We start from the raw sequence: 21,970 nt of genomic DNA on the forward strand, positions 1-21,970 counted from the left end.
GGAGGCGTGTATCTGAGTGTTTATGTGAGTATCCTCCGCTGATGAGCCATCCAACGCCTATGTCCTCTAACTGATATTGTGAAGTCATATATTACTTTATTGATCAGTCTGATGCTGTGACCCCCCCCCTTCGTCCAGAGTCAACCACAGCTCTGTGTCCCTTGAGCTCGTAGCGATTTAAGGGGTCAATCGCCGAGGCTGGGGGCTGAACACAGCGCGTTTTTCTGTTGAAGCCATTGACAGTAAGTGATCGTGGACGAGGTGAGAGTGACACCAACCGCTGGTTTCTAACTGGTTGTCTTGAAGCCAGCAGACGGTATTTATGGCAGCTTTTTTGGAGCCAGAACAGGCAAAGTGAAGCCAAGGTCACAGGCACGGTGGAGAGAGTGAATCCAGAGTGGAGCTCATTGCAGGGCTACTTCTAATGATTATTTTAATTATCTGTTAATGTGTCAAAAATGCCAGTCACAGTTTCCCAGAGCCCACTTTAAATGACTTGTTTTGTCCGACCATCCCGCCCAGTATCCCCTCGGTATTATGTCTCGGTGTACAGTGCTTTTAATGTGTGTGGTAAGGAAAGGGCGTGATGGTTGGGTGGTGGATAGGGAGTAGCACGTCCGACTTTCTTACCGAAGAGGATGGTCGCATCCCATCGAAGACCTGCAGCTGATTTTCCTTTTTTTTAATTATCATAACCATGTTTTATTTTCTAGAACTGCAATCTTTGTGCTACCTTAACCCAACCGTATATATTGAGTGGAAAGCAAGTATATAGAAAATGGCAACACTGGAAGTAAAATGTTGTCGGTGAATATAATCAGGTCTATTTTCTTGCTTATCATGTCGATAGGGTTGGACCATCTGTTCAAAACCCAAAGATACTAAAGTTACAGTGAATTAAAACACAGAAAAAAAGCAGAAAACCCTCACAATTGAGAAACTAAAACAAGAAAATGTTTGCTATATTTATCCCAGTGCTATATTTTCTTTGTGGCTTTATTATTTAGAAAAAATAAAAAATAAAAATTGGACATAAATAAAGTGACGCAATAATTGTCATAAAAATGTATTACTTTTTGTTGAGAAGTTGGCTCGAGTTTGCCTTAGTAACTTTTTGAAAGCACGGACATACTAAGAGTGGTATAACTGAGAAATTAGGCCATGAACATTAAAATATTAAACAATCTTAATATTAACCTTTCAATTTTGTAATGTTGCTCACTAAACATTAGAAATATATAATTAAATAATTGAAAGGAATTAAAATCAACTCTGTGTGTGCTGCTTTCTTTTAGATCATACTAACTCTTCTTGGTGAAGCCATGAAGTGAATGTTTGTCACGTAGTTCAATTAACGTTAATGTAACTTATGAATCATCATTAACGGCGACCCTGTGTCTGTCTTCCAGTTTTATTATTTCTAAATCATTACACAAGTCCCATCTGTCACCTGATCTGATTGGACACAGGAAACAAAACAACAGTGACTGTGAACTGATGCGTTTCTCCAAACTCTAGGTACACGAACGGCGCACAAATCAATCTCCCTCTAAAAAAAGGAAAGAAAAAAAAGAAAAAAACCCCTGCTTCTAAAATTGCTTCCAATGTGATCGCACCCTTCATGAGCTTCTCAGGGACACTTCAGCGGGGAGGGTGCTTGCCAGAGTGGGGGCTTGAATTTGGGTCCTCTGGATGAATGACTGTCTCTCCCGGTACAAGGCCATTCGGTCGCCTCGGTATGATTGAACATAACAAGGAACTCTTGCGCTTGCATCTTGTATATTGGTAGATCTGGGATACATGGTGCTTACCTCTCTCTCTCTCTCTCTGGATTGAGTGTTCAAACTGAGACTCACTTTGGCAGACATGTATTATTCAAACAGCATCTGGCACCGCTGCACTTACTCTCATGCTTTTCCCCCTCGACAACTTGCAATCATAGCCACTGCATCTGGCTCAAGCTTGGACAGCAAATTTGCAAGTCGTCAAATGGAGAGCTTGGTTTATGTAATACTGATGTCTACAGCAGTTCGGCCGCCGTTTTTCAAGGGGGATTTTTTAAAATATATTTATTTTTTGTTTATAAAAGTTATAAAACGTTGAGCTCCTTGTTAGCTGGTCAAGTATGCTTTGTTTTCGTTGCCTCACCGGACGAAAAAGAAATAAAGTGGACACGGAGCGAGAGGAGATGAGGGTGAGGGGAAGAAGGGACATATAGGCTTTGTGGGTGTGGAATATTAAATCTGATCAGATTGACAAGAAATCATTGACAAATGTGTTTACTGGCTTTTTTCCTGTGATTGCTGGGGTAAGGCAATAATCAGGACTATAATGAGCGAGGCCCATAATCCCTGCACTTGGTGACAGAAACCAGGCCTGCTTAATTAAGGCACTGATTTCCCACGAGGCACTGGGCCTTTTCTTTCCCCTTGTCCTCTTTATTGGCTTGACTTTATTTGGGAATTTGAATGGAGGTGTTCCCATGATCTGAAAGCGGATGAAATGGTGCAGGCTTACGAAAGGAGATTTTTTTTTTTTTTGATCATCCTTACTATTGTTTCATCTCACATTTTCTTTTCTGTAATTCATTTCCTGCCCATCTGTTCAGGTTGGTTTACTTCAAGCCAGATGCAGATTGTGTTCTTTTTTACCGAAAATTTTTAGGAACAGAACCCCTCGTAATCCCGCCACCATCACAGCCTCCATACTGCGGTGAAGCGGAAGTAATGTGTGCTGTTTAAAAACCATGCTTCAGTCCCTCCAAGTGTGCTTTAGCAGTGGTTAAAAGCAGTCTTGCGTGAGGGTGGAAAGCGACTGAAAAGCACTCAGTAGATTAAGGGAAGAGATGTAGGCAGAGGAAACTTTCAAGAGAATTTGGAAAGGTTTTGTTTAGTTCAAACCAGAAAGCCCAGGGCCCGGGTCAGTGGCAGCAGGTGTTTTATACAGAGGGAGAGAGAAAGTTTGTATTTAATTGCAGCCCTTTTAGCTCCTGCTCCTGTGGAGTACCTACAATAAGTCCTCCTGCTTTTTGTGAAAACCTTAAGACTTTGCAGAGCAAAAGCCGAGCAATTCGAGGGTCAGTCTGCAACAACAGACAAAACAGACAAAAGTGGAAGCGGAGATTGGATATCACACCGATCACATATCACCTCCTCTGATGTGTTACACCACCACAGTGGTTTCACACTTCAAGCGCTTATATTATTTAGTTTGTGGAATGAAAGCCAGAGAGGAGACCAAAACAGTAAATCTGCTGTCGAAGAAGAGTCACGGGGAAGTGGAGAGGAGGCGGAGAGCTAAAGCAAATTTCAGCCACAGTGTGGTTTTTGGCCACAGAACAGAGGGACAAAGACACTCTGCATCTGCCTCTCCATCTCTCTCTCTCTCTGGCTCCCTGCACCACCTCCACTTTTCATGTCTCATTCCCTTCACTGTTTTCATCACTTCTTTTCCCTCCCCCGTCTGCTCTGGACTTGGGGAAGGCAGAGGGCCGCAGGCTGCAGGCGGACCAGTGCAGCGGAGGTGTGAACCCTCTAATCGCCTGTCATTACCCAGTGGCACTTCCCACACTGATACTCAACTTAGGCGGAGCTATGTCTAGCATGTTAGCATCAATAAATCGTTAGCACGTTAATTTTGACACATTGGTGTAAATCAATTTAACAGATGAGAACACCTGTGAGAAGACGTCATTGTACGTACTTCTTACTTTCCTGGAGGTTGGATATTTTGGGATTTATTCTGTAGTCTACTTCCACTGCGCAAAGGGAGACTGCTTTATGCGACAGAAGAGTGTTGGGTTTCGACCTCAGCTTATTGTGTTGATTTTCATATTGGAGGCTTACTGGCTCATGTCAATGTTACCCCTCAATGCAAATACAGTGTACTTACCGGAGAGGAAGAACAGAGAAGGCATGCAACTTCTTCTTTGCAACACATAGCAACAATCAACGGGACTACCAAAACTTCCAAAAGTGCTACACATAGCATCCATAAAGGAACAGTTGGACAAATTTGGGAAATACGCTTGTTGGCTTGCTGGCCGAGAGTTAGATCCCTCATGTCTGTGTGTTAAGTGCAGAGCTGGTTAGCGTAGCTTAGCAAACAGCCTGGAAGCATTGGGGAACAGTTAGCCTGACTCTATCCATAGTTCAGCAGTTACAGCGGGTTACTCTCCATAAAACCACATAAAAATTGTGAGTTTTACGTTTCTGTTTGTGCGTGGATCAGATAAACAAGATACAAGGAGTTAATTACATAGTTTTTGGTGCTGGTTTGTTATATATTTGAACAGAGCCAGGCTAGCTGCTGCCAGCCTTTATGCTAAGCTAGTCGCCTCCCGGCTCAATATGCAAACATGGAAGTATCGATCTGGTACGGTATTGATCTGCAAGAAAGCAAATAAACGTATTTCTCAATGTCAAACTATTGCTTCGAATGTGATCAGTTTTTCTTAGTGAAATTTTCACTTTTAATTCTTACCACTGTTGTAATTTGCTCATACAGGGTGTAAATAAGCATTTTGCTCAATTTGAGATTGCCAAATTAATCAGTGGTGCACTAGTAGATGTGATGAATAGGAATTTTGTTTTTAAATGTTGTTACCAATCTGTATTAGTTTCTCAATCCACCGTGGTCTGCAAGCACCAGGCAGCACATGCCTGTTTATTGTCTAACATCATCAAAAGTGCAACAGAGTGCAGCTACGAAGTCCTGCCGTACCTTCCCTCTAAACTGTTACTACTGTGACAAGTTATCACATAGAGCTTTAAAGACACCATGAAATTGACACTTTAAGCTCCTACAAAACTGAAAAAAACACTTCCTGAAAAAAGTAGGTCGTTAGTCCTGCTCAAGTAGGTGCGATCGTTAAATTGAATCAAGCCATCCTACCATTCTGATTATGCTACCGCAACATCCTGTTTTTGGTTTTTTTTTTGAAGCAGGAGTTAAATCGTGTAAGTCAATCACACTAATCGCTGTTAACCGTCTGCGCTACAGTCTTCACGATACAACACACACATCTCGCACACTTTGTTTTCACTGCTAAAAGTGCAGTAACTGTATTTCGTCCCGCTACTTGCAAACACAAGACACTTAACCCACCACCTGATTCCTTTCCCTCAAGTGTCCTTGTCTCCTCACTTTACATGTGACTATTTTTATCTCAATGCACTTTAGAGTTACTATTTAGTTTTGTGTATATAGTAATTAGTACTGTTGTTTCTGTTTCTTATCCTTCATTAGTATCTAGAATACAGTAGGTGATTATAATGTGTATAGTGTTAGAATATAGTTACTCTCATATACTTAGCATTTTTCTGTAACACTTCAGTTTCCCTGCGTGTGATCAGTAATGTTTATCTTATCATATCTTATGATACAAAAGAAGTAAAGATGCCATTTCGTGGTCGTGTTACACCCCTGAACCAATATCACGGCAGCTCAGACACAACAGCTAAAACAATGTCATATCGAGATACCGTAAATAAAAAGGGTGCGGCGGAGACATGTGAGCTTGCGCGTGTATACCTGTGAGTCAGTGTGTGTGTGTGTGTATATAAGGCAGCATTGTCACACCCTCTGTGTCTTTTCTGTCAACACACCACAGTGAAACCATCCATACTACGCCCCCATCCGCACCACCGACGGCAGGACAGTCCCTGTAAACACCACTCTCTGGTTTGTGTTTGTGTACACAGCAGGTGTTTGATTGTGTCCCTAACACCCTACACACACACAAACACACACACTCTCTCACTCTCTCACACACACACACACACACACACACACACACACACACACACACACACACACACACACACACACACACAAACATACACTCTCCTTTCGTTTAGAGTGGCTCTTGCCAGATGTTGGGATAGATGGATGAATTATTGATCATCGTCATAGTCAAATGCAAATGCTGCTTAATGTCCCCCACGCTCTGCTCCATGTGTGTGTTTGTGAGTGTGTGTTTGTGGGCGTTTGTGACTATGGCTACTGTGTCAGTGGTTACGTCCATGTTGTCAGTGAGTGTGTGTCTCTTTGTGTATGTAACAGTCCTTTTTAGCAGTCGTCTGTGTGCCAGGGCTGCAAATATTGTCCAGGATGAATCAGAGAAAAGGGGTCAACTTTGTAGAATACAGCTGTACTTAACAAATCCAGGATATAACCTGCTATTCTGTGTGTGTGTGTGGGGATGTGGTGGAATTTCTCTTGGCAATCTTTTGACAACAGAAACAGTCAAAATCATGATGTGGACAGATTTCTTTTCTATCCTCTCTTTCTTATTTCTTTCTCCCTTCATGTCACAGTTACTTTCACAGTACCTTCCTTTTTCTTTGTATATGAAATGCTAGTTATGGCTGCGTTCATGTCATGTGGGAATATTCACTACAATAACGTAAAGGCTCAAAGCAGCAACTTTGAACTGTTTATGCTTTTACACTCATCAGACACAACTGATAAAGTTTTCTCTGGACTGCTCAGCATTTTATTTTAACACGCATGTACTCAAATGTAAAGCCAATCTAACTTTTTTGTGTCAAATACAAACAAAATATGTATATTTGTGATGTTGTTGTTGTTATTTTCACAATCTGTTAAAATTACAGAAACACTGAGCCCCATTAGCTCACTGTATATCACGAGAACTAATTGCATGTACACCAGAGTGTAAAATGTTGGTGACAAGTTCATTTAATATGTTGTCAACCTCCAGAGATAATTAACAATATGTGTTGGTAAACTGTGCAACTGCTCAAACGTCTCCATGATGCTAAAATGGCTGATGGTTTTTACTAATTGTTTTTATTGACTTCCACGAGTCCCTTTTTAATTAGGGCCGCCTAACCAAACTCTAGCAGAAAATCAAATCTAATTGGTCTTTAATGACATCACATTTTTCAAAAATGTTGCTCTAAGATATTGTTACCGAACTTAGTTAGATTACTAAGCAATCAAAGCAGGCAACTGTCCCCATTGCCAAGAACTCCAAGGGAACCAACAGCTCCAGGTTTACTGTGTTAACTAGTGTGTGCCAATTTTATAGAAAATTTGTTTGGTAATATACAGTATACAACTAAATTACAATATTAATTGACATGATAAGGGCCTCAAGGTGAGTCCTGCCTTATTACCCAACCCTAAGGCCCTGTCTTAAAGCTGTCTTAATCAATATTTTTATATTAACAATAATGTGAAAGGGGTCACCCTTACTGACAAACTAACAGAGAACTATTACCCAACTCTGCCGTTTCCCTCAGCTCTATGGCGCATTTTAGCATCTTTCAGCGCAATTGTTTTGGTTATAGCTTGTAACTGTGCTGTTGTAGTTCAGTCATATGGCTCTCATCAGCATCGTTTTAGCACTGTTTTCAGCAGAAAGCTCAGAAAAACCCACTGTACACTGCCTGCCCAGCACCAAACAGGTGACAAAGACATAGCATTTCCCTAAGAAAGTGATAGAGACCAAATCAGAGCTAAAAAGAGAGTAAATATCAGACTTTTTTGCCAGATGTCTAGAAACACAACTCCAAATGGATGCTAACATTGCTTCATGTCTTCTGAATGTGTAAATAAACAACTTTTGCACGCATGTTCACCACATCAACTTGATAAGGTGATAAGACCGTATGTCAATGTTGTGTTTACAGTTTCTTGTGCTGTTCCCAGAGTCGCCTAAAAATCTTTTTTCATCACTCATTTCGATACATGCCCGTGTCAAAAAGTACTTTTGAGACCGTTTGTTGCGTATACCTAAATTAATGTGCTTATCCGAGTTACCACACTGAAAGACTGAGGCCAGGTTATATTCTTTTATTAAAAAACTGTACATATTGAACAGAAAGGAAGAAGGGACAGGGGTCCAGCAGCAGCATTTTTTTCCCTAGAGCACCTTAGCAGGTTAATCAGCCACGCTGTGATGTGCATGGCTGTATTTTGCATGTGTACATTATCATAAAGGCTGTATTTTCGGATTCTTCGTGCCTATGTGCCTGTCAGGCAAGGCCGCAGTTCAGTACTACAGCTAGGTGTTGTGCGTGTTTACCTGAGCCCATTTGTCCATTAGACTCCAGTGTTTTCCTCTTCTCGTTCCTGATGAAAAGCGAGGTTCTTTCTCCAGGCGGCGGCGGCGGCGGCGGCACATCCAGACATCTCGCCCAGCAATCTGAGGAAAGCCCTGCTGGTGGGATGCGATGAGAGAAAAGAGAGATGGATTGTTCTGCTGCGTGTAGTGTACTAACGGGATCTTAGATAGTAGTCTCCCCCTCGGTGGGCAGGATTCAAATCCAACTACATACACAGTACACCGGCCAGAGAAAGGGATCTAGCTATGCATTACAGCAGCGATAGAAATACATTTTAATTCCTCTGGAGATGCTCGGATTAATACTTTTATATACATGGTGTGTGCAGCATGAGTGTCTGTGTGTATAAATATCCGTGTGTGTGTGGGTGTATGAGAGACCGAGTTCGTGCTTTTGTGTGTGTGTGTGTGTGTGTGTGGGCACGCCTGTGAGTGTGTGAAAGTGCATGTCGGTGCTTTGACGGACGCAAGCCGCGCTATATGTCACGGTGCCAGAAGTACATCAGTGGGATGTCAGGGAACAAGCTGCTTTTTGACTCGATACATGATACATGAGCAGCTATCCATAAGCAATGCCGCTGTGCCACTTATCTTATTAGCCGAACCCCTGCTTTCCAAATGCTCTCCAAAATAACATGCATAAAAATTGTATTTTTGCTTGGGTGAAGAGGAAAAGAGTCTTCCCATGAGATGTCAGACCCATAATAAAGTATGTCATCCCTATTTCAGGGCTAGCTGCGCTGCTGTCGACTATTGTTGACTCGTCTGCAGCTTGCAGGGAATGCTTTCTGAGGCCTAAGAGAGCGGATGTAGCGAGTGTCATGACTCCCCTTGAGCATCGCCGGTCTATTTCCATTCTCCAGCATCAGGTGTGTGCGATGCGCCTGATGTGCAGGTGGCGTGGTGAGGCGTTTGCATGAGTCCAGTCGAATTCCACAAAGCCATCCCTCGAGGAGTCCCCGCTGTGACATGGTGAGGCACGGAGACATCTGGGTACCTACTGACCACTTAACTGCCCGCACTCGTCAATAACCCTTTAAAAAGATCAATTAGGGCGATCAGTGGTGAGAACGCCGCTGGGGCTGAGGTGCCATATTGAGCTGTTTCTGTGTGATGATGTCAGACGCGGCTCTTTCCCAGAGAAAGGGCCTCACCCCTCCAGACATTTGACTTCATTGAAGGGGTGTCCTCCTCAAACGGGAGCAATAAACTCCACAGTAAGCTGCTTCTTTCTTATCTACCTCGTCTGTGCCCGGAGAGGAGGGGGAGTCCTCGCAGTGTCCATCCAGCCGTCTCATTGAAAGTGTTCTGACTGAAACATCGAGCCATAAAAATCGATTTAGATAGCGACAGTTTCTTTCATTTATCGTTCACTCACCTTTTTGCCCTTGTGAAATGTCCGTTTACACATTTTACAACCTGATTGATTACACGCTGCTGTTTTCAGTTCATTGTGTTCTTTTATCAGCCCCGCCGTGGAGCGCTTTTCACCCTCCGTTCCACTTGTATCAGACGCTGTGATAAATGTGGTTGTCATGACACCCGTGGCAGCCAGTGAGCTCGCTGGAACCCGTCGGTGTGTTGAGTCTAGCTGCTGACAGACAAGGCCGGTCCAGAGCAAGCTGACCTTTCACCTCCTAACCTTTCTTCCATGCTGATTTTTAATCCTACTTACAGTGCACTTCCTGAGTCCCTCCATTGCAAATTAACCTTTCTCTTCTTCTCTCTCCCTCTTCCCCCTCTCCTTCCTTCTCTGTCCCTTTCCTGTTCACGCCCCTTCCCGTTTTCCTCCCCTGTTATTCTCCCTTTGCAGCAAACTTATTCACGTGAAAATTATTGACGATGAGGAGTATGAGAAAAACAAGAACTTCTTCCTGGAGCTGGCCGAGCCGCGCATGGTAGACATGAGTCTGCAGAAAGGTGCAGTACTGAACCTTTTTCTTTGTCTTTTATCGCTTTCTTTCTCTCTGTCTCTCACTCTCACACTTTGTCAGTGTCTTTTTTCTCACTATTTGTAGCCTCTGTCTCTCCCCAGGCTTTTTTGTCTCTTCTCTGTCCACTTCCTTTACCTGACCTTTTACTCTGCTGCCCTGTATGGTGCCCTATTCACCCCTTGCTACCCTCTCCTTTTACACCTCTGTGCACCTGAGAATCATTTTTCTCATAGCTAGGCTATAGCTTTCATATTACATCTAAAGCTCCTGCAAAATGATTCCCGTCGTAATGACAGTCTCCCCAGACGGCGCTGTCATCTGCATAAAAAGAGAACACGGAGTCTAAGAGCTGCTATCATTTACCATCTGCACGGAGAAAGTAGCCATTATTATGTAAAGACACGTTTTATCTAAATGCAGAGACTAGTAGCTATTTTTACATATGGTATATGCGCCTGCTTGGGTGAAAAATGAAAGCAAATTGCTGTTGGTGAAATGAGATTATTGGTTTGTTTTATTAGACGTATAACTGAAAGGGCTGTTTGAATCTATTAGTTTGTATAGAAACTAGAACAGAATCTTTTTTCTGATAGTATCTGGTGTGCAGCTTATATTGAGGTCATGTATTGTTTGGCAGGGTCCATGTTACTCACTGCAAGACTGTATTTATACTAGCTTGTCTTTATGCTTTTTTTTTTTTTTTGCAGCAAGGTGAGTATAAAAATAAAAATAGGAACGTAGAAGAATTCAAATCAAAGCAAGTTTTCATCATAAGTTTTGTTTGTTGTCTTGTTCCCAGCTCGTCATTGGTAATGTCTGTGGAAAGAAGCCAACAGGCATTTTCTTAAGATTCGCGCACTGTGATGCAGTGTTATGTAACCACGCTCGGGGCCAGGGGACGGGAGAGCCTCACAAGCTGGTGCGGAGGGTGCAGAATCTAACACTTGGCTGTTGCCTCCAAACACTACAGCTCATTATGTTTACGTTATTGGGTCTGGCAGCGCTGTCTGAGTGGTGCCGGCTCCCTGTGGTCTCAGAATCAGAGTTATGATGAAGAGCGGTTACTGTGCAGGTCTTTATGAGTGACAGCTGCATCACTCCAAACACTCCTCCGCTGCTCTATGACACTTCTTGGGTTGCCCCGCCCCCCCCTCGATTTGGCGCAGATTTTACCTGCACACATGCTGATAAACACACACACAAACTGTCTGTCACACATCTCATTTTGGCTGCTTGTAATAGCCTTACAGAACCATGAATTTGAAACCTATTTCACTGTAGCATTTGCTGCTAAATTCTCTAAATCTATGTCAACGGCTGCAAATATACTGACCTATAAATGCACAAAGGTATTTAGCATCTTCAGTGACTAGTGTGTGTTCACACCCTTGCAATTAACTGCAACCTTAATACTAACCTTGAGCTAAACTTCAGTTTAGTTCTGATCTTAACCCTAACACCAAGTCTCTATCTAACCAGACACGAACTCTCCTCATAAGTTAAAGATGATGTAACTTTTGAGAGAAAAAATAAGACTCCATTCCTGTAGGAAATGAAAAGTTGAATCTATAATTAATAAAACGCACAATTGCTCAATACAACACACACAGGGATTTTGCTGGCTAAGTCCTACTTGGTCTGGCATGACAAGTAGCTTAGCTAACAAACTTTAGACAGATATGGCTGGTTGCTATGTCACAGATAAACATGGGGGTGGTTTTATCGCAAAAATAAAAACTGCTAACAATCCCACAATGCCATGGGCTGGATTCTGTAGATGTGAAAATTAGCGTTACCTGGCAGCGACAATGCAAAATTCTGACAGTTAGTAAGTGTCTGAAATCTCACTATCAAGTAAACTACTGAGTGTCTGTTATATCGGCAGAGGTGAAAGAGCGGAGGAGAGAGTGATTTCAGCCACAGTCATAAGCTCCCTTCAAATGCTTTCTGAAATCTTAGGAAAGAAAAGCTTCCTCATCGTTCTACCCTCGTGAGGACGTATGTGCGGTGGTTGCTGGTTGAGTAGCCCTGCGGTCTCTCCCCAGTAGCCCCAGAAAAAAACGCTCCGAAAATATTGTTTGGGCCAATCAAAATGTGAAACAATTGCATTGCATCCGCAGGTGCCAACAAAAAAAAAACAAAAAAACATACAGTGCAAACACACACATTTCATTCTTCATACGTGTCCTTCATTTCTTGCAGCCATCGAGGTTTCTGCAGCAGGATTGTTGAGTTCACTGCGGCGAACACAAGTCAGGATTGTAACAGACAGAATCGGTGCGGGGGAAGTGAAGGAGGGAGAGGGTTATCTGCTCAGACGGAGGGAAAGATGAGGATGGGTAACGACAGGTGGAGTTAAGGAAGACTCATGCCAATGGCCAGGTTTGGTCTGAAGAGATCAAACAGCTGCTCTGTTTGGTTCACACACTAACAGGGAAAAGAAAGTGAAACCCTCTGTTTTCTTCTGTCTCCAACAGCTCAGAACATCCTGTAACTTCCTACGTTTTGTACATATATTATGTACAGTGAAGGCTGTTTTTCTTTTAATCTATCTGTCGGTGATGCACCTCTGCACCGCTTCCCTATTGACATACTTGTGTATATTTATTAAACAAACTGATTAAAATTTTGCTCATTCTGATACTAGAAAAACGTCAACTGTGCCGCTAATGAAATCTGAGACAGCGTTGACAATGAGTAATACGAGAAATATCTACTTCATCTACCTTTCTTTTTTTTTTTTAAATGCAGGAGGTAATAAATGTTTGATCTATATATGATGAGGAGGTAATGAAAAAGCTTTCCAGTATTATTTCCCATGCAGGATCATCTTTTATGAATGTGCTCGTGCTGATGAAATCGCTTTGATTTGAAATGAGAGAAAAAAAAACAAGCCAGTGTTTAGCAGAGGGGTTACACACATTCTCCTGTTTGCACCGTAGGTGCTGCAGGATCGCAGTGATGTGAATGATATGATAATTTCTCACTTTTCATATATAATGTGGCAATTATATTGTTGTTCATAACCACTGATGTGGGGCTGATTGGGTTTGTTTTTCTCCTTATTAAAGCCAGAGTGGAGGAGCAGAATTAATGAATATTCTATGAGAGTCTTTGTTTTGTTTTGTTGCCTTGCTCTATTTTCCGAGCAGCCTTTTCACCAACAGTATTTTGCAACGAAAAAAAAAAAAAACTTAACCCTTGTTTCTTTACCTATTATCTCTCTATTATGGATGATCAAAGTAGGAACCCAAAAATAATTGTCAGATCTCATTTTAACTCTATGATTTTTTTATTCATTAGTAGCAGTTAAATCAGGCATTGCAGCGTTTCTAGATTTGCTCATACCCTGGGATGCTGAGAGCAGGGTCTGGCAGATGTGAGTGAGTCCCAGGCTGGCAGGTCTGACTTTGGACAGTGTGTGAGTAATGAAAGCAATCAAGCCAACAGTCACCCTGACCTGTCAGTCTGGAGTTGTTTACCGCCGGCTCCAGCTATGCCCTTCTCTAACTTACACTGAAGTGGTCAATACCATTAGCACCTCTGGTGAGGTGGCCAGGCGAGCCACTCGACTACTGCCGCTGCTGCTGCAAGGCGAGTCTGTCGAGGGACAGGGCAGGATTTATTCTGGTGTCTGGGGTGATGAGACATGTTGATGTTCATTCGAACTGTGAGACTTGGAAGGCATAGTGCGACTTTTAAACACACAGCACGACATCAAGTCTGCAGTGCTGCTTATATTCATATATTTTTTTCAGGTGTTCTTAACAGGAATGGAAACTAGGGGAAGTACTGTAAACTCATCACTGAACGGAGGGATCATCAAACTCAGGAACAAGCTACTTGTGACACCACGTCACTTTTGTTTACAACTCCCGGTTTTCTCACAATGCAGCAGTTTGACTTTAAACCTACCAAACTTTGCCGTTAAGGTGTCAACCAAGGAAAACTGTATGCGTGGCTGTGTTCGGATTAGTAGTTTAGATCAGTCCCATATCCTGACACAAATAGCACAAGGACAGAAGGACCATGGACCATGTCATTCTGTACATTTATTTAACACAGGATGGCACAATGAGGGATGATCCTTGAACCAGGGACGCGGACTTCATGTTAGGATGTCAGCATGTATCTATCCTGCTGAGGTGCCTCCAGCCAGGTCACTGTACCCTTCCGGGGGGGTCGCTTTGTGTCTGACTGTGACCTCTGACTTCTCTGTTGGGCAGAAGCAAAATCACCTTGCAAAGAAATCAATGAATACCATGTCATTCTGTAGCTGGGTGGCACTGAGCAGTGTGGTCTACAGCGTCATTACAATCGTATAAAATCAGGAAAAACAGCAAATCCCCTAATTTGAGAAGTTGATCCCACTGAATGTTTGGCTTTTTTTGCTCGATAAGGACTTAGTCGACCAACTTATCGATCGATCAACCACTCTTTTCAGCACTAGTAGCAGGCTAGATAAAAATCTGCTGAATGACCAGTTACCTATTATTCTAGTTTGTTGTGAGTAATGGATAATAAATAGAATAAGACATACTAAATAAATGATGAGCCTCGGAGAGTCTTCTTCCCCAGGCTAAAAATTGTCATAGCGAGGTCTGAAGTACACACACTTGTGCTGAAAAAGTGAAAAGATTGGAGAGATTTAGAAGGAGACCCAAATCACCTCCAAAGTGTCTAAAAAAATCATTAGATGAGAGGAGGGGAACGTATCGGGGGGATACCGGGTAGGCTTGGAAGCGTGAGACCTTCAAGTGACACTGCAAGAAGTGCACTGCAAAGCCGTCGCTGGCGTCTGCATCATTCATGTACGGTGGTGTGTTACATTGTGTTGCATGGGCTTGTTCACTCGAGCGTCTTTCTTCCATGTGTGCATAAAACTGAATGAGGAAGCGCACCAAAGTGAGTATTCCGTGTATGAGATGTGCGTGTGTCTGGATGCGTCAGTGTGTTTGTGCATGCGTGCGTGCGTGGCTGTAGGATGAAGGCCCCTTTCGCCCCTGTGGTATTCCATCTCCCACCACCCTGCCACTTTCCATTCAGATCATGCCTCGCGCGGGGAAATGTGCCACCTGTCAGCCTCCCCGCTCGGAGTGAGCTCTCATGGCATCTAAGGGCACTTCACATGCTATTGTCTGAGCCAGGCCAGGTCATTCTCCCAGTCCTCTTCATCAGGCACACACACGCGCACACACACACACACACACACACACATTCATTACCTCCACATGAGCTGTGAGTCATATTATGGAGGGATGCTTAAACCAAAGTAACTCTTCAGTCCTCTATTGGCACCACGGCCAGGAGAGATGAAGCTTGAATGAACCACTTAGGACGTTACTGAAAACACACCACGAGAAAATGAAATGTTTCGACTATGTCTTCATTATACTGCGTTACATCCTCACGTTGAGTAAAAATAGGTATCCAATTGGTACCACTAGGTGTGGGGAATCGTAAATGGGCATAGACCAAAATTACTCTGCAGGAAATTAGATTGGCCTTTAATCAGTCTGAGCCACAAATTAAATACAGTGCTCACCTAAAAATGTATATAAATATGGTGCTGCTCACGGTCATCATCATCTCTGCCTCTAGACACACTCGCTGATTGGTCCAGCTTCCGTCTGCTAGCCTCATTCCTTCCTGCTGCTGGTGTTGCCGGTATGGAGCAGCAGCAGCGGCAGCTTTTGTTGTAGTAAGAGTCACTCTAGTGTAGTAGCACAGCTGTAGTCGTGGCCGTAGCAGGAGCAGTGCCAGGGACAGCTGAGGTAGAAGTAGTGGTGTAGCAGTAGTTATGCTAGCTGTGGGTAGTAGTGTCTGTTTTGACAGTTGCGGAAGTAGCAGTACATGTAGGCAAACGGCAGACGCTATATTTCAGTAAGATCTTTGGCTGTGACCTCGTCAATTGAATCAATTTACTGGTGGAAGATCCTAGAAAAAAGCAACTGAGGAGATTCCCTCTGGGGAACCAGGGATGGGACCGCAACACTGGTATTGGTGACCTCTGACTTCTCTGTTGAGAAGTCAGAGGTCACAACCATAAAAAAAGGTTATGATGCGGGATTCCTCAAGGGGTCACAAGAGAAATATGAGGGGTTCCTGGGAAGAAGAAGTATATACTCTATTTTTACTTGCACTTAAAAAATTTAGGGCAACTGCATTAAATAAGGTAATTGATAATAGAGAAACAATTAGAAAAAGATTAAAAGTAACAACTGAAGTTCATTACACTAAAATTTAAGTTATTTGTCCACAGTTAAAGCAAGTCTTTGTCCAGGGATTCAACTCAATATTTTAAGTTAAAATGACTATTTTTTCCAGTTTCATTTAGTGTTCCTTATCATTTATTGAAGTGAAATATTTACGTTGAAAAAACTCAAAATCTGACAATAATAAACCCAGTGTAGGGGGAAGAAAAATATATACCTAGCATATTTATGATGCACAAAATTAATTCTTTTCAATTATTTTTTTTTTCCGTGAGATTCTTACCCGTTGGGCCCCATAAAAAAAAAAAAATTAAAACGGTCACTTCTCACAGCTCATGAACATATGCAACCCTCCGTGGGGGTCACAAAGTAGACACTGCTTTATTGTAATGGGTCACAGGTCAAAACGTTTAGGAGCCACTGCATTTGAGGATGAGTTCAGGCAATCTCCCGCTTTTCCGTCACTGGCTCCGATAGCCCGCTGCTGCTGATGAGGGGAAGCTACGCTGTATATCGAATAGGATGCAGTATATGTAAATGCAACTTGGAGGAAGGTAGCATCAGTGTGTATGTGTACAAGGGAGTGACTGCCTCTCCTCACTGCACGCGTGAACAAGAGTAAGTGTGTGTATGAAGGGGAGGAGGGCTTTCCATGTATATTTCAGTATTAAATATTGATTAAGTATTAAAGCGGCTTCCCTCTGAGGTTTGTTTTACTATCATAACCACATGAAACCTGGAGTAACCACTGGAGGTTTAGTCTCAACCTCCACACGGTCTTCTCCGTCAGCTTATGAATAATATCTGCCTCTTCCAAACCGATAGAACCAGGAGCACATGCCACCTGAACTTTGAGCTCATTACATTCCCTTTGTCGGTGTCACGGGCGGCGTGAATCTGACTCAGTGATTTCCATGAGCCTGCCCTCTGTGTTGCTTTAAAAGTCAAGCTTACCATCCCTTTGTTAGCAGTCACCCTGAAATTGACCTTGAATGAAATCAAACCCGAGTGAAAAGTGTTATTTGCCTCCTCCGAACAGTGAAATGGAAAGCTAGAGGCAGTGGCGGATTAGCACCACGGGAAATGAAAGGCCACAGCCACCGTTGTAAATGGCACCACATCTGTGGATGGAAATACGGCCTCGATACCTCAGCTCAGTGCCTAAAATGTGCCATAAACTTTTACGTTAATTAGTTGGTTTTACAGATTTTTTTAATGACATGGTGATTTGGAAAAAATATAAACACAAATCTGGCATTAGAAAAATATGTCTGCTTGTAATAGTCTTCTTTGATGAAGACAAAATTTAAATTTAATTCTGCATGAGTCCAGTTATTTGTGCAAGGGATCCAGGATATGATTCCCATAAAATGGGAATACTCAAGTAAAATAGATGTACCTAAAGCTTGTATATTAAGCACAGTATTTGAGTAAATCTACTTAGTTGCATTCCACCACTTTTAGTAAACATCTATTTAGTAACACTTTATTTTTCAGATCCCGTAGTTTCCTAACAGTTTCCTAAGAACTGATATGTTGGTCTAAATTCATAGGAAGGTTCCTGGAAAAGGCTTAACATTTGGTGATCTGTAATTTGGTACTAATTATATATATATTTAAAAAAAAAAAAACCAAAACAGTGTTGGTACATTTTCATTTAATTAATTTAAATGAATTTCTGGCATAACCGAGAGATTATTTTTAGTGAGTGCACAGCAGATCAGCTGAACGCGCGGAAGTGTAAAATTTGTCTGCAGGCAAACATACAGATCAGCATAAATGGAGAGTAAAGTTTCCAGTAATAAATTCAAATTTACATGGGTTTAAATGGATTTCCAGTCATTACAATTTTAGCAGTTCTTCGAAGGATTTTTTTTCCACTGATCATAATTCTACATTAGAGACTTAATTCAAGTAACTAAATTTACTTTCTCAGAACATTGTCTCTATTTTCCATTTAAGCAGGAGCAAATTACAGGTTTCTTTTTTTGAGGAAATTGTTCAAAAATTACAGAACATGTAAAATACAACAGGACCAAAAATATCCTAGAAATTCAACTGAAAAACTCTAAAAGATGATATGATCCAATGGGATTGTCTGTTTTTGGTTAATCCAGTGAATTAAATATCTAAAAAATTAAGGAACATCATCACATTGATACAAAAATCCTGTGAATCCAATAATTCCATAATATTGCTGATTGGTTTGCCAAAGTGGCCCAATATAACCAATCAATAAAATGATCAGAGCTGCAACCGTTATTCCAATAATCACTTAGATGATTGACTAAAATTAATCAGCAACTATTTTGATAACCAATTACTCAGATATTCTCAGGTTGCAGCTTCTCCAGTGTGAAGATTTGCTACTTTTTTCCCCGTTTTATATCACTTTAAACTAAATACCATTGGGTTCCGGTCTTGGTCACCTCTGAGAAGTTTTAATGGAAATTTTTCACTATTTTTATTTGTTTCATAAACTTAACAATAATCGATCGAGTTAAAAAAATAAGCTTTAGTTAAAGCTCTGAAAACGAAAGCTACCTCAGTACACACAGCTTCAATAAATGAACTATTTGATAGGTAAGAGAACTCTGTGACTATCAGCGATCAGTCCATTTCTTGACAGATTGACCCCTGATGTATTGTTGAACTGATTATTTCTCTCCGGAGTATACAGCGATCAGCCACAACATCAAAACCGTCAACTTGTTTTAACTTTGTGGCTGATCGCTGTAATCCCCTGGCTTTGTGGGGTCGGACACAGTCTCCCCCTGGTTGCTCTCCTCAAGGGTCCTCGCGCCTGTTCAAAGGGCCGAGATGCTCAATCCTGGGCTCGGAGGAACTCTAAATGACTGGTATTGAATCAATTAGCTGCCTAATTGGGCTGAGATAAAGACTCCGTTTCCTTATCACCAGCCCCACCAGCCATTACAGATGGCACCAGGGATCTCCCAGTGGATGTGCCAGTAGGTCAGAGCGAAGCTGCTGATGGTTTTGCCAATTTCACTGTAATCCAAGGAGGAGGAAGTGTTTGCTGCGTATGCACCAGAAGTATCCGCTGTAAAACATCATGTAGAAATCTAGTGGAATCAATTCATATTTTGTCATTAATTTAAAGTAAATAAATGTGAATGAAAGTACTGCTGAGAGTTTCTGTGATCAGCACATTTTCGGCAGACTTTCCGGCATGAATTGTTTGAGAGTTAAAACAACTCAGAAACCCCCCTGAAAACTTTCTGTCTATCTTTAACACATGTTAAGATAAGTATTTTATTTTCATATTAATGAAAACAGTGCTAGTGTTGAGTTTCAGTTAACTCGCTTTTTTAAGGCAGCAGGGAAATGTACATTTTAAACTGAACCATTCTATGAAACATTTTACAGTGTAGAAACGTTGCAGCGGCAACGCGGCACAACACAACAGACACTGGATTAGTCTGTTCAGCATCATTTTGACCTCATTCACTGCTGTAGATTTTCCAGAAAAATTCCCTCATGCTCAATCCTTTATTGTTTTTTCATGTTGAGACCATTGAGATTAAAAAAAAAAAAAAATCATTTGTACTGTATAGGTGTGTATGGGATGGATTATGCTGCCATTTGCTTGATTGTACAGTGGAACCTCCCACAGCAGCACCAGCACGTAAGGACACATCTGTTACCCTGCGTCACCGAGGAACTGTATGTGGACTGAGTCACGAGGAGAACGAGCTGCTGCAATCCTCACAAGGACAGAAAGGAAGTGAAAATCTAAAGATCTGTGGATTAAATGCCATTTACGTGGGTTTCAGTTAAACTGTAGTCAGTACAGACCTAATATGTCGTTAAAACGAGGGCCGATGCCATAATATGCATCATTACACAACAGAACCTCTCACAAAGCAATCCATTATTACCTTAGCTAATGACACACAGGAGCCACTGATCTGCTAATACCTGTCGTTTTAGCGCTCTCCTGGTGCTTTTCCAATCGGTTTTCCAGAGGCTCGTCGAGCTCTGCCTCTGTTTCGGCAAACTGACAGCAGAAGCGTCGAGACCCGGGTGAGCGAGCACCGGGGGAACAGCTGTCGCTCCCCGCAGAGGCGGCAACCTCACCACCTGTTGGCAGGCGACTCAGGGACGTGACCCCAAGACTTCGGCCTGTTTCGTAACCACAGCTCAGTTTAGGAAGAGCAGAAAAAAAAAGGATGGATGGTGACAGTGGTCTGACATTGAAGACTTCAGAAGGCATCTGGAAAGTTAAGCAATGTTTACAGTTTAATATGGACCACGTCCCGGATCAGGTGACGTAAAGGCAGCCTGCATTTGAACGTTCAACATCTGTTGTTGAGAGTTAGATGAAAAGATTAATACCACTCTCATATCTGTACAGTAAATGTAAGGCCACATCCAGCAGCAAATCAGCTTTAAAAATTCAAGATAAATTGTGTGCATTTCTGCATCTTTTTTCCCCAAAGGCTCACAAAAAGCTTTCTTGCTGAAGGCTGGGTCAGAAGATTGATATGATTTTCATAACTAAACCGTTACATATGAAGCTAATGCAAGCAAATGGTTAGCTTAGCTTAGCATAAAGCCTGGAAGCAGGTGGAAACAGCTAGCCTAGCTCTGTCCAAACGTACTGAAATCCGTCTGACAGCACCTCTAAAGCTTACTAATGAACACATTATATCTTGTTTGTTAAATCCTCACAAAAACGGAGGCGTTGTGGTCAGGGCCAGCTGTGGTGACAAAATACGTAGCATTTCTTGGGGCTTCTTCAAAATAAAAGAAACCCCATGTTTCGCCAGTGAGATGCTTTTAATCTGACACAGAAGCAGGAAAATCCACCTACCAGCACCTTTAAAGCTCACTAGCTAACACATTATGTATATATATATATATATATATATATATATATATATTTTTTTTTTTTTTTTTTACTTAATGTACAAAAGCTGAAGTGTAAAAAGAACAGTTGTTTTCATTCTTTTTGCTAAGCTAAGCTAACCAGCTGCTGGCTGGTTGCTTCATATTTACTATCCAGACATGAGTGGCTCTGTTCTTCTCATTTAACTCTCTGCAAGAAAGCAAATAAGCGCCTTTCCCATGTTGATTGTAAAACTATAAAAGCATTCAAATACCCACCTCAGGATCAGATTTAGTTCTGCATATCCACTTGCCATATCCAAGTCATAATTTTCGCACATTCCTGCAGCTCGGCAGACCCAGCGTTTGCAATAGGAACAATGAGATAAAACAATGTACCTAAACAAGATAACAGACTGGATCAGTATTTTGGGCAGACATCTTAGTTCAGTCAAAAATAGATGCTCACGTTAGAACAAATCACAGGCAGCTGCTGGCTCAAATATTAATGTCTCTCATCACTGTTGCTCTGTGAATGTTTCTTTTGATTATTGTCTTGCTTCGAATTGGTGTCAGATATGAATTAATATGAGCAGTCCTCGATTAAATGATTAAGAGACACAATTTGGAGTTACATATAAAGGTCTGTGGTTTGAAGGAAGCCTCTAGTTCACTGGATTTGGTCGCTTTACCTCTACTGTTTATACCGTGTCTGCACTGTACACCATTGATACAAAACCTTAATACAATACACCAGGGGCCAGTGTAGAGATAGATTTTAAAACAATTAGCTTCAATGGAAATACAATTCAGTGCTTTGAGTATTGTGTTGCATTGCCTTAGTCTTTCTCTTAATCACTACTTTGACATTTGAGAAGTGA

General features: G+C 41.9%; 1 protein-coding gene across 5 annotated transcripts in view; it reads left to right on the top strand.

Moving 5' to 3' along the window:
- The window catches only part of slc8a3 (solute carrier family 8 member 3), a 102,309-nt gene that overhangs the window by 55,621 nt on the left and 24,718 nt on the right, over positions 1-21,970 (top strand). For 3 of the 5 annotated variants that reach the window (XM_040137290.1, XM_040137293.1, XM_040137291.1), the window contains exon 2: positions 9,906-10,012. In XM_040137290.1, coding sequence (XP_039993224.1) covers positions 9,906-10,012 — 107 coding nt within the window. Of the gene's footprint in view, positions 1-9,905; positions 10,037-21,970 lie in introns of all 5 variants that reach the window. The other 2 variants (XM_040137289.1, XM_040137288.1) reach the window with 2 other exon arrangements.

Source organism: Xiphias gladius, chromosome 10, assembly GCF_016859285.1.
Source record: "Xiphias gladius isolate SHS-SW01 ecotype Sanya breed wild chromosome 10, ASM1685928v1, whole genome shotgun sequence".
Taxonomy (NCBI): Eukaryota; Metazoa; Chordata; class Actinopteri; order Istiophoriformes; family Xiphiidae; genus Xiphias; species Xiphias gladius.